Source organism: Pelodiscus sinensis, chromosome 2, assembly GCF_049634645.1.
Source record: "Pelodiscus sinensis isolate JC-2024 chromosome 2, ASM4963464v1, whole genome shotgun sequence".
NCBI lineage: Eukaryota > Metazoa > Chordata > Testudines > Trionychidae > Pelodiscus > Pelodiscus sinensis.
Genome location: NC_134712.1, coordinates 167,793,401 through 167,806,637, shown reverse-complemented (window position 1 = coordinate 167,806,637; position 13,237 = coordinate 167,793,401). Strand labels below are relative to the sequence as shown.

The 13,237-nt window shown below is 41.9% G+C and overlaps 1 protein-coding gene across 2 annotated transcripts in view; it reads right to left on the bottom strand.

The window, feature by feature from the left end:
* AMPH (amphiphysin) overlaps positions 1 to 13,237 on the bottom strand; it is a 182,259-nt gene that overhangs the window by 69,823 nt on the left and 99,199 nt on the right. For both annotated transcript variants that reach the window (XM_006124072.4, XM_006124073.4), the window contains exons 4-5: positions 7,700 to 7,794; positions 1,175 to 1,270 (exon numbers count right to left, since the gene is read on the bottom strand). In XM_006124072.4, coding sequence (XP_006124134.2) covers positions 1,175 to 1,270; positions 7,700 to 7,794 — 191 coding nt within the window. The remainder of the gene's footprint in view (positions 1 to 1,174; positions 1,271 to 7,699; positions 7,795 to 13,237) is intronic.

The following is a 13,237-nucleotide window of genomic DNA, read 5'->3' as shown; positions in this document are numbered from 1 at the left end:
TTTGGAATAAGTATCCAAAGGGTGGCATCTATCTGGCAACTAAATGCCAGTCAGGATTACTTTAAAAATTGTTATCATCTATTTGTAACATTCCCTTTTCTCATAGTCTATTTGGTTAATGAGTTGTTTTCCTTTAACTCCCATGTTTTCTTTAGTCATGCATTTATTATTTTTAGCTTTAAGCTTAAGACTTTAAGCATGTCAATAGTCCTATTGTCTTCAAGCATTAAGTTGCATACTTAAGCATTTTGCTGGATGGGGAGTTTACATTACTGAAATTTCAGAGAAACTGGGTGCATGCCACTCTGAACTCCTTACAAAGAAGACAGAATTAAAAAGGAGTCTTGGAGAGTATTTGTTATGATGTGTATAATAGCAGTCTCTACTGAGATGTAATACAGTAAAACTCCGATGGTCCGGCATCTGATGGTCCGGCACTCCTGATGGTCCGGCACCATCAGGAACCTAGAAGTGCTCCAGGCAGCCGGACAATTGGAGCTGCTCTGTCCCCAGCTTCCCCGATTCAACTGCTGCTAAAACTGACCAGCGGCTGAATCGGGAAAGCCGGGGGCAGAGCAGCTGGAGTGCTGCCAGGTAGGTCCCGTAGCGCTGCCTCTCAGGGCTGTGGCCCTCATAGCCCCCCCTTCCGATAGTCTGGCATATCTGATAATCCGGCACCCCCTGGCTCCTAAAGGTGCCGGATTATCGGAACTTTAATGTACAATGCTTTTGTTATTGATCATATCAAAGAAACTTTCACGTTCAAGAAAAAAAAAAAAAAAACAGAGACCCTTAAACATCCAGAGGTGCATCTAACCAAGAAAAGATTAATGACAGAACTCTTCTTACCCAAATCATTCTGCTTTTATCTTAATAAATCCATAATACTTTGGGCTCAAGGGCTTGATCCAAGACTGCTGAAAGTCAGTGGCAGTTGTGCCATTGACTTCAGTGGGAGCAGAAAATCTGAGATACAAAGGGTTCTTTAAGAAAATCAGTTGGTGCTTCTGCATAGTATTTAAAAATAGCATACTTATGAACAGAACTTGCTTACAGAATTAGATGTGTTAACATTTTACATGAGAACTGGCTTCCTGTCTAGTCTTTATTTCGTTTCTCTAATAGTAAATGGTATCCTTTTAGTTCTTCCCTGTATAGAAACATATTACTGTACTTTGATATCAGGAAACTGTCCCAGGTATGTATCCAAAGTCAGCAAAGACCCATCCACCAGCTTTTGATGAAAGTCTTCCCAGAGCACATCACATTTCTATAAAGAAAGAGAAGATACAGAGAAACGCAGTTGACAATCACTTAACTTTCACTCAAAATTTAGGGGAAACACATGTAAACTGCAAAGCTTAATTCTCCTTGAATCTTAATATGTTCTTCCTGCAAAAATCAGAATTTATTTGTGAAATGGATAAAAAAAAAGTTCAATGTGAGTTTAAACTTACAATTGAATAGTTTTTTTTCCAGTAATCAATAAAAAAAGTAGTAGCAGTCTTGGAAAATCATGAATCCAACCTCTTTAGGATTATTACTTTTTCTAGCAGGCCGGGAGTGCCAAAACTGAAGTTACTCTGTTTCCCACCTATATATAGGTTCATTGATATGTACATCATAGTTTCTCCTCTAATGACCATCAACATGCAACTGAGATAAAAGTAAAACAAAATGAATAAAGGTTGGTTCCTTCCTCCACTAGAGCAATCTGTAGCCTCGATTTTGATTTTTCAATAAATTTTATGGACAATAAAAATAATTAGAGGTCTTGTGGTACCTTACAGACTAACACATTTATTTGGGATGAAGCCCTCAAAGCTTATTCCCAAATAACTTAGTTAGTCTTTAAGATGCCACAGGACTTCTCATTGTTTTTGCCGAAACAGCTACCTCTCTGAAACTTTAATGACAGTGGAGCATTTGGGTTTATTTTATTTTAATAGTTGTTTTCTGGTTGAGTATTCTTCCAAACCAGAGGAAGTCATATATTCCCCATATTTGTTTCTCGCTTTGCCTATCACTAATAGAGCCTTCTGAGGGGAAATGGCTGGTATAAATATTTAAATTCAATGGATGCAGAAGTCAGACAATTTGGATTCAGGATATAAACTACTGCTACACCAGCAAGTAAAAAGACATCCATTCTTCATGTCAGTAAATGGGAAGGGGATTCCAGTTAGATCTCACCTAGATAAAAGGGAATTTTGGGAGGGGTGCGTGGTATGGGAAAGGTGAGAACCACTGCCCTGCAGGATCACTGAATTTCCATGAGCAAGCAGAAGTCCTATGAATTTCCATGAGCAAGCTATTTTCTAGGGATACTGCTTATTTATTCTGTGCCACAAGACAGACATGCTGCAAATGCGGTATGACACAAGATGCCAAAATTAATTTAATCTATTTCCTATCTTAATTGCAGATGCTAACGAATAATACTCTTATTACAATCCATTAATCACACTTTAAAAGTCCATATTATTAACACCACATTTAATTACAGTTGTGTAAAAAGCAGCAAAGCATTAGATCATAGCAAGCAATAGCAATTATGGTACATTGATATTTGAAAATAATTTGCAGAGACACATTCTAGATAAATTAAAATCTTGGAGGTTTTCAAAAAGTTAATGGGACTGAAAAGCACTTGCTGAATAAATGATTAGTGCCTTAAATCACATTCTCTCCTCACTTAAAGATCAAGGTCATTAAGATGGAACAATTTAGAATTAATTGCCTGTGGACTTTACAAGGTAAGCATATTCTCCTAAACTGTATTTTCAGCAATTCATAAATCTATAACTTCATATCCCAACTTAATATTAATTACATTGGAAAAGATTCAGCTGTACAGACTATAGTGTGTCATGTGTTACCCTGTTTGGCTATGTCTGTACAACAACATTATTTCTAAATAACTAGCATTAATTTGAAATAACATAGTCTGTGTTTACACAGCCGGCAGTTATTTCGACATAATGTCAAAATACTGTCAAGCTGGAGAACTTTTTACTCCAACTCCTGTAACCCTCATCTTATGAGGAATAAGGGAAGTCGTAGGAAGAGTGCTCTATTTCAGAAATAAGTGCTGTATAGACAGCACCAAAACTCAAAATAAGCTATTTCAAAATAAGCGACACAATTCACGTATCTCAATTTCTGTAGCTTATTTCAAGTTAAACCCTGCTGTGTAGACACGACCTTCAAGACCATATTTACACAGGAGGGGGCCAGAAGTTTTTTCCTGTATGTAACAGAGTCTAAGACTCTGTTCTCAAGTAGACTACTATGAATTCAGAGTAATTCCTCTTAAACCACTGAGAATACTTTGGATCTACAGCAGTGAGAGATGTATAGACTAAGCAAGGGACTACAACTCATATCACCCTCTCCCTACTGCACTTCTCTATCTATTTCTGCTATCAGAGCTCAGAGGAAAACTTAGGCTAGGTCTACACTATAGGTTGTGCTCCGCAATTTGTGTAGCTTTTTCCGATTGCTTTTCTGGAAGAGGCTTTTCCGCCATTTGGCCCTGTCTAGACGGAGCCAAATGGCGGAAAAGCCTCCTCTTTCGGAGGAGCCCTTATTCCTCGTAGAACGAGGTATACAGGGCTCCCCGAAAGAGCATGTTTGCTCTTCCTCAAAAAAAAAAGTGGAAGAGCAAATGAGTTCCTTGGATGCGGCAGACTGTAGTGCAGACATACCCTTAGATTATCAGTGTTGTCCATTTTAGGAAAAACTATTTCACTAGAAGTGTGGTAAAGCACTGGAAAGGGTTGCATAGAGAGGTGGTGGACTCTCCATTCTTAGGTGGTTTTAAGGTGAGGCTTGACAAAGCATTGGCTGTAATGATTTAGTTGTGGTTGGTCCTGCTTTGAGCAGCAGGTTGGACTAGATGACCTCCCGTGGTTGCTTCCAACCCTAGTCTTCTATGGTTGTAAGATTTCTATCCAACAACTAGCCCTCGTACCTATGGCTCGTTCCCTTTACATCCTACCAGCCAAATTTACCATTTGAAATCCCATTTCTCACACCAGTGTAATTATTGGGGTTTCTCATGACGGGACTATACCATGTCTCTAAGGTTCCAGTGATGTGGCATGTACACCAGGATGCACAGACAAGCAATGAAGGTGTGTCAGTACCTAAGCCTTGTATCTGCTGGCCCTCATGGTATTCAATAACCAAACAGATTCATGGCTAAGTGAATGGGTATTTTACAGGGCTGGCAGGCAAGGAAAAGGTACCAACTACCCTAGGTATAAAGGATTAAACAGTACATTTTAAACTAAGTGACTAAAAGTGGTTTTTATCTGGGTCCCTGGGACACTCCAATCGAGAGAAATGGCTCTCCATTCCTAGTGCCTGAGATGCTATCTCTAGTTCAGTTTCCATTCATTCAATCAAACAAGAGCTTGTAGGTTTCCAAGCTAGTCTTCGGGTACGTCTAGACAACATGCCCCTGTCGTCAGAGGCATGTAGATTAGGCTACCAGACATAGTAAAATGAAGCGGCGATTTAAATAATCGCCGCTTCATTTAAATTTACATGGCTGCTGCGCTGAGCCGACAAACAGCTGATCAGCTGTTTGTCGGCTCAGCGCGATAGTCTGGATGCGTGGGTGTCGACATCAAAGGTATTTGCGACCACCCAGGTAAACCTCATCCCACCCTTCTGCAGTGGCTTCCTGCCCAGCTACAGCTGCTCCCCCATGCATCCCACACTAACCTACACCTCATTGTAATATTGTCCAGTGCCAAACTGTTCCACATGCAGCTCTATATACAATTCTTAACTAATCTGTTCTGAATTCAGTTTCTCTGCATGGAATGCTGCCTCCCAGCAGAGCCCAGACAGCTTCTGGTTCAGGATCTTTCCCCTTACCTGGCTCAGGGAAATGGAAAAGCGGTGGGAGGGGGATTTATGGAAGTTGTAGTCCCCTGGTTAGCAGATCCATCATACCTGAATGCAGAGAAACTCTTCAGGAATCCGCGGCAATACTTTGGATTTACAGCAGTATTTATGAGAGAAGATTCTGTCCCCAAGTCCAAAATTAGCAACGATAAAAATAAAAACTTAAATGTTCAGCCAATGAACGCACGTAGATAGAAGCAGTGTCATGTAGCTAGGGTGGATAAAAATCAATAATTTTTTTTTAAAAAATTAAAACAAAATCTGATTTTTTAATTTAAATTGGAATTTTTTTATATGCTTTTTGAGGAAAAAATTGTGTTAAGATAGTTTTAATTAAGATACATCATAGCTCAAAGATATCTCATCATGGAATAGGGATTATAAATTCTAATTCTAAACCATGTAATGTTTGAAAAAAGTTTTGTACATGAGTTCCAATAGTTCATGGGTTAGGGACCCAATCTTAGGCTTCTGTATAGATTATTTACATTAATCTTTCTATCTACGAATGGGACTCAGTGCTCAGTCTAGAAGGTATCAACAGAGATGCTTAGTTTTGCAGTTCTCAAACCGTGGATTTGTATCTCCAGAGATGACATGCTTGTTAATGGCAATGGCAATATTTTTAAACAAAGAAATAAATAATATAGAGAGGTGAGACATTAACAGACCTCAATTCTATTGTCCCTCTGCAAATCTGTGTACAGAGAGTCAGTCCCTTACCTTTCCCTAAAAGTGCAAAGTTTCAAAAAGTTCAGTGAATAGAAGCCAATATTTTAAGTTTCTCATGTTGACCTGGCTTGACATAGTCAATTTAATTTTTGTTTTAAAAAAATATATATTTCATTTAACTATTTTAGTTAAAAACATTTTAACAAATACAAACTTGACTTCAAAAAACTTGACTGTTTAAACTAAATTAAAAAATTCATATGCTTGATTTGTTAAAATATTATGTTGGCTAAGGAAGAAAAAATCCAGAATACATAATGTTGTTGTTCTAGTTAAATAAAACAATTTAAATGTCTGTCTGGTGATGTCCTCCTCCTAATACAGCATGTCAAGAAAATCTTCCAAATGTTAACGATTAATCTGCTGAATTGGAGATAGTTCACCTCCCAATGACTTCATAAATATCTGCTTCAATTACCTTTGATAAATGAAATAATCAAACAATCATTCATTTTCTGATATAGCTGTAAAACTATTCTGAAAAGTTTTCAAAATAAATCACTCTTTAAAAATGTATATTGAATACCTTCTAAAAATGAAACCCTACATCTATCTCTGAGTTGTGAAGAATACGTATTAAGGTTATGACAACCAACAAGAATGTACTTTTATGCAGAAAACCATGATTAAATTGAGTCTTCCTGACTAGAGGTTTAAATCATGATTTAAATCAATTTGATGTAAATCAAATCCACAGTGTGTGTCATTTATACTGATTTGGCATTCTGTGTGTTTACAAAACAAATATAATTTATATTCCATTGGCAGGAAGTAAGGTGGGAGAAGAACAGCAAGAAAGGCAATTAACAAGGGAGTTTGGGAGGGCTGCTTTATCTTACAGTCATTTTTATTTGTTTTTCCTGGGGTGGCTCCCACACTTAATGCCAGATCAGTAAAAATGACAGATTATAATTTCATCAGTTTTCTCACAAGTTTATACCCTCTTACCATCAATACATTTGCCCATAGACTTCCATGGGCTTTAAACTAGTTTACACAGGCCCTAATTTGGCCTCTAATATTTACTGTACCCTAAAGAAAAATAATTAATAAAAACATCACCACAAGGCTTGCTCCAAAATGAAATGGTTAGAGTCTACACTCACAATGTTGTAAATCTGGAGTCAGGGCAGACTTGACAGACTTTGCTGGGCCCTGAGCAAGGTAGATTGGGATTGGCTCTGGGCCCCCAAGAGGGGCAGGGTCTTGGGCAGAGATGGTGAGACTGGTCCTAGCCTCATCCACCCAGTCCTTCAGTGTACCACCAGGGCTCTGGCAATGAGTTAAAGGGCCTGGAGCTCCAGATAATGTCGTTTCTGATATAATGGAAGCAGCAGCTGGGAGCCCCAGGCCCTTTTAAATTGCTGGGCCACAGGGCAGTGGGGTTACTCCAGACATGCACCATGTAAATAGGAACAGATTCTGGCTAGAGAGCAGCCAGTATGCAATCGGGTATTCTATCTCTTATTAGTCCTACCATTATTATAAATTACTACAGGATTTAGGGATTTGGGGCAAAAGTTTGTCAGAGATGGTACTTGGTCCTGCTGTGATGGCAGGGGACTGGACTCGATGACCTTCAAGGTCCCTTCCAGTTCAAGGAGATAGGCAATCTCCATTAATTTAATTATTTTTATTTACAGGATGATCATGAAGATTCAGTATGCATGTAAGATGTCTCACAATAGCTTGTCAAATAACTGCTACTAAGCCTGACTCTGCCCTCACTTTTGATACACTGAAGTAAATCTAGAGTAACTCCACTGAAGTTGCTAGAATTACACAGGTTTTAAAATGAATGGGAGTGAGACAAGAATAAAGGCCATTTTGTATAATGGTTTAGAAAGTCAACAAATAATAAAAATAATGATTAATAATAAAAATAATAAAGTATTTTAAGAATATAGTTTATGCACTATAGCTGCATTATGACACAAATATGGTTCTTGGATTGTTCTCTGATTACCACAAGGTGCTTTCTTGGAGCCTTACTGTTATATTCTGCACCAATATGAATTTATTCTCAACCATATTCTTTCGCATCTCTTACCTCTCCAACCATTTTCACATCTTCCCGGCCATACCATTCAGGCTCGTATACTTCATGAAGAGACTCTGTAAGCTTCTTAGAAGCCTCTTGCATGCCTAGGATTTTATAGAAAAACAATATATTATTTTATACGACACAGGGAATAGTGGGTCAAATCTTTATTTTCTTCCACTTTTTTCCCCTTCTGTATAATGAGGGCCCTACCAAATTCATGGTCCATTTAGATCAATTTCACAGCCAGAGGGTTTTGAAATTGGTCATTTTCATTTTTTTTAGATGTTTACATCTAAAATTTCACAGTGTTGTAACTGTGGGGGTCCCAAACCAAAAGTTACCTAGTGGTGTGACTAATCTCCCTTTTCAGAAACCATTCAGGGGAAAGACAAGTCCTATCCTTCCCCAGCCTGACCAGGACTCACAGATACAAGCCACCATCTGTGATGCTCCCAGCAACAAGGCGCAGACACCTCCACAGTCTTCCTCCATCAGCCAGAACTTCCGGGGATACTGCTGAGCCCCAGAGCCTCCTGCAGCATGGCAAAGTACTCAGAAGTGGCTCTGATCTCTCGCCAAGAGTGACCATGCATGGGAAGGAGAGGTCCTTTCCCTCCCCAGACCAGCCAGGACTTGTAATTAGGTGCCCCAGACCAATGTCTGTTGGTGTGACAAGAATATAGCGTTTAAAGAGTTTAAACAAACTATCACACAAACAAACAAACAAACCAAAAACCTTCATGTTCAAAGCATAACCAGCCACTAACTACTTAGGAAATGTCCTATACTGTATAGTCTATTATGAGTGTGACAGGGTAGGGTGTCTTTTTATACAGTTAGGAACTCCCATTTGTATTATGTGCTGAACATGTATCTAAACTGGCTCGAGGTAGTGTACTGAATTACATTCCAGATAGCAGCTCTGCCCAGGAAAAGCACTTGTAAACTCCTTGAAGGACTTCAATGAGAAGCCAACAAAATGGCAATCTGTAACTATCAACTTTGAATGACTCTCAGCTCCTGGCTCACCCCCCACCATGGAACAACGTTTTTCTGTTTATGATACCAGCATGAATGGGGGATGGGGAGCACTTGGCAAGCAGGCAGAGACACTGTTCAAGAGATCATGTTACCCTGTGCAAGAGCAATGTTAACACATAAGCAGGATGTGCAGAAAAGACCCTACTCAGCCTGAAACACTGACTTGCAGAGGGTGTGAGATCTGACTGGGGCCTGGAGCATATCAAGACCTTTCATCGTTTTAAAAAGTCTGTCAATCTATACTACTTTCAGGAGTAATGTGACTGATAAAGAAATTCCTTTGTTGTGATCCTTGCTTTCTTGCCACACAACCTGTGAAGGGATTAGACAAGTCTCTCAGACAGACCATGGCCTCACCAGAGATTAGAGCCTCTTGAGACACCATTAGAACCAACTTCATGGGTTTCTTGTTTTAACATTACAACCACATTCATTTAAACTTTTCCATACAACCTGCTGAAATGAGCTGAATTCCAATGGCAAAAAACCAGAATGTTTTTTAAAAAATCCATTTTTTTAATTACAAAAACATTTACCAGCCAAAATCTTTGTTTGCTACAGCACATCTGCTCTGCCCTGGAAATAGCTCTAGAGTAAGTTTTAGAATTAACCTTTCATTGACTGAATTTAGGAACAGCAATTAGATTTCTATTTTTCCTAGAAATAGAGAAGTCTTCTGACACACACCATACACCCCAATCTCTCCCCTCCCCCCAAAAAGCATCTGGAATAACCTGAAACTCCTGTTAGAATTCTCCCTGGAAGGTATTTTGTGGCCTGCTCAGTCATCTGTTCACTGCTTAACAAACACACAGGCCATTACAAGTACAATGACATTTGACTGCTTACAAAAATGATTTTCTATGAAGAAAAGAAAAAGAAATGTTCTGGCATTTACTTGGAAGTTTATAGGAGAGGCACAAGGGTCAAACACAATGGAGTTCGTGCATTCACTCTTGCACCATTAAATCCATTGGTTGTTTTGCCACTCACTATATGAGCAGGTTGGGAGAAAGGAATTGTCAGAAAGCCTCAGGACTGTTAGTGCTAACAAAGGAAGGGGAGAGCGCAGTACCAAACCTTACCCTAACCAGTGGCAGGCCAACAGAGCTGGCTGAATGCAAAACTGTGTGTTCATTCCACTCATTTTAAAGAGGGCACTTTGGCTGTGCTTCCCCAGAGCAATAGAAGACACTGTGTGCAATGCTTCCCAAAGCTCCAACCATGCTTGGTACACTCCATACAACATGGGTCTTTTTATGTAATGCTACAATCAAGCCCAGAGTGTTCAAACTGATGCTAAGGGCTTATGGAACATTTCCCTCTCTCTGCTGGAAACCACGCCACTCACTACTCAATCCCCACAAGGAATGATGCATCACTGGACCATTAAGGTATTTCTGATTTTTTTAAATGTGTTTTAAAATGTACCTGACAAAATGAAGAGGATTTTTAAATCCTCTTTCTACTGCCACAAATTAAACAATTCAGAGGAAAAAAAGGACGCAGCTCTCTTGCTTTTAAGAATACTGTGTTCTGTCCATTCACTCAATAAAAATGCATGTCAGACAGGTTCACACATCCCTACTCACACTTTGAGCCTCCCTGAAACATCATGATTCTGCTCTTGTGCTCTTAAGCACACTAAGTACTAAACCCACATCATATGTCTTCAGATCTCGCTGCAGTTTACTTTCAACTCAGCCACAGATAGGGTACTGTACAAACAAAAAACAGTGCTATGTATAAGACCATCTCTATCAACAGATAATATAGATAAGCACATTTTAGAGTGTGTCTGGCTGTCTGCAAGTCCATTCGTTCATGAACTTCTCCTAAACAGTAAGAGCTAGGGCCACAAATTTTGGTACGCCGCTTACTTTTTTCTCCTAACTTAAAGCAATGCCACAGTTTGGTTGTACCAGGAAAATGGGACGTCCCTGGAATGGGGCTGTTTTCCATAACACAGAAAGGGAGGGGACAGACAGGAGGACACAATACTCACTGTGGCTACTGGGAACAGCGAGCACAGGGGAGAGCTATACTGCAGAGTGACCAGTGGAGGTACCTGCACCACCAAGAGAATGGCCAGCTGAGGCTGGGGCTTGCCATCTTGCCTGCCATCAGAATGGGGAAGTAGTGAAATGAAAACCAGCCAACTGACCCTAAACATATAGCGATCATGCAGGGCACCAATTATTAAAATGAGTAAATAAGATAAGTGAGAGTGCCATTGACTAATACAGACTGAAATGCAAAATGGACCAGACATTCTCATATTTTTTTCCAGACAAGTCACTTTTTCCACTAATGCACCAGAAAAAGGACAAATGCAGTCTAACTCCTGTAGATCCTAGTTATTTCTATGTTTTAAAAAATGTAAAGGACTCTATCATATTTAGCCTGTGCCAACAATACACCAGAAAAGTGCAAGCATATTTATCAATGCCCAATAATCAGTTGTTTCCCCACATTGCTGTAAAACATCATACACTAAATTCAGATGTATCTAAGATAGTGGGACTTGTACCAAATTGCACCACAGGACTGAATTTGGCCTTGCAACTACGATTCTTGCTGCCATACTATAGTTTGTGTGCTACATTTATTGCTATATTCTCCATGTGTGTATAGGGTTATCAGGTAGGTTTAGAAAAAATACCAGACACACTTGATTGGGAGGAGAGAGGGCACCATGGAAGGGGTGTGGGGCTGGCTGGGGGGCAGGGCTGGCCCTAGGAGATGGGAGGGTCAGGGGCAGCGCAGCTGGCCCGGGGAGATCGGGAGGAGAAGAACCCGACGGCAGGAAACAGGGGTGATCAGGAGGGGGTCGGGGCAGTGGAGCTAGTTGGGAAGGGTCGGAGGAAGCAGGGGTGGGGTGGGACTGACCCGGGCATGTGCAGATCCTGTGGTGCTGTAAGTCCCGCGCATGGTCCGGAGAAGCGCGAGTGAGTCCGGCTGCAGCTACACCACGTGCTCAGGAGCAGGGACAGGGCTTCTCCTCCTCCTCAAGGCGTCAGACACAGCCAGGGCTCCCTGTGCCGATTGCGCCCCGCCTCCCAGCCATTCTCCCAGCCCCCACCAGTCTGCTGTCCGGCGACCAGCCAGAAATACAGGAAATACAGGACATTGCAAATGTCCGATATTTTCTGGATTTTTTTTACCAGACAGATGGCCCAAAAACCAGACTGTCTGGTAGAATACCGGACACCTGGCAACCCCTATGTGTGTATGTACATCTATACAATGATCTATGGCCAGGCTTTCAGCCTGTGCTTTGCTATTTGTATGATCATACTCAGGGTACATCTACACTACAGCGTTAATTCGAGTTAGCTTAATTCAAATTAACTATTTTGAATTAAGTTAATACGAATTAACGTATCTACACACAAAACCTATTTCAAAATAGCACGTCCACACTCAGTGGACCCTGAACCAAAGTTAAGGCTGGCTGGAACCAGTGCCGGCAGGGCATCAGGTTGGGACTCAGTGTGTGGGGCTGCTGCCTGAGGCTAACTGAGCTCCATGCTTAAAGGGACCCTACCCCCACCCCGGACAGACAGTTCTCAGGGTTCTCCGCTTGCTTGTTTACCTCGATGAGGGACAGAAAAGAGTGCCCACACTCAGGACTCCACAGCACTCGGCCACATGGAGCCAGAGCTGCCCCTGGGCACACCGGTGCATCTCTTGGGGTCATTTCCATCAGCACGACTGTACTTGCTGCAGGCTGCCATCTGGGGGGGTCCATTGGGGGGCTGTCAGGATCCAGGAGGCCCTGTGGGAGGGCGTCCACCCTGAGGAGCCCTCAGAGCCACCCCGGTCCTCCTCACCAGGGGCTCATGCCCCGTTCCTCCCTCAAGTCCTTCCACTTACCCCTCCTTAGCCCCCCTTCCTGATGTCAAACAAAAGACACGTATGTTCAGAAATAGAAACTGGGTTTATTGAACAAAACTGGGGGGAGGAAATGAACCTCTGTGGAGACTGGAAAAAGGAGGTGAGAGAGAGGGTGGGAGAGGGGAGGGGGAAACCTGGGAGGAGGGAGCTGGAAGGAGGAAGCAAGGGGAAGGGGAAGCTCAGGGCTGGGGGGGTCTCTCCGGACCAACCTGATTTTCATGCAAACCTGCTCCTGGGTTCGCATGTGGCCTTTGGTGGCCAGGCTGGCAGCTATCCTGCCATAGATGGCCGCATTCCTCCATCTAGTGCGGAGATCATGGATGTTGGAGGCATCCCCCCCAAACCTGAATAAGGTCCATGATCTCCACCCTGGACCAGGAAGGCGCCCACCTTCTCCAGCCCGTCAGGCTCCTGGGAGCTGGCAGACTGCTCCTGGGGAGTGGTGGAGGGCTGGCTGCCAGTGGTTTGCTGGCTCATGTTTTGGGGGCACTGGGTCAGGGGCCCCGGGGGCCAATGCTAGCTCTGGGCTGGCAGGCTTGGAACTGGCACAGGCACTGTGGCCAGGGTCTACCCCTTTAATGGCTCCGGGGCTGAGGGAGAGGAGAG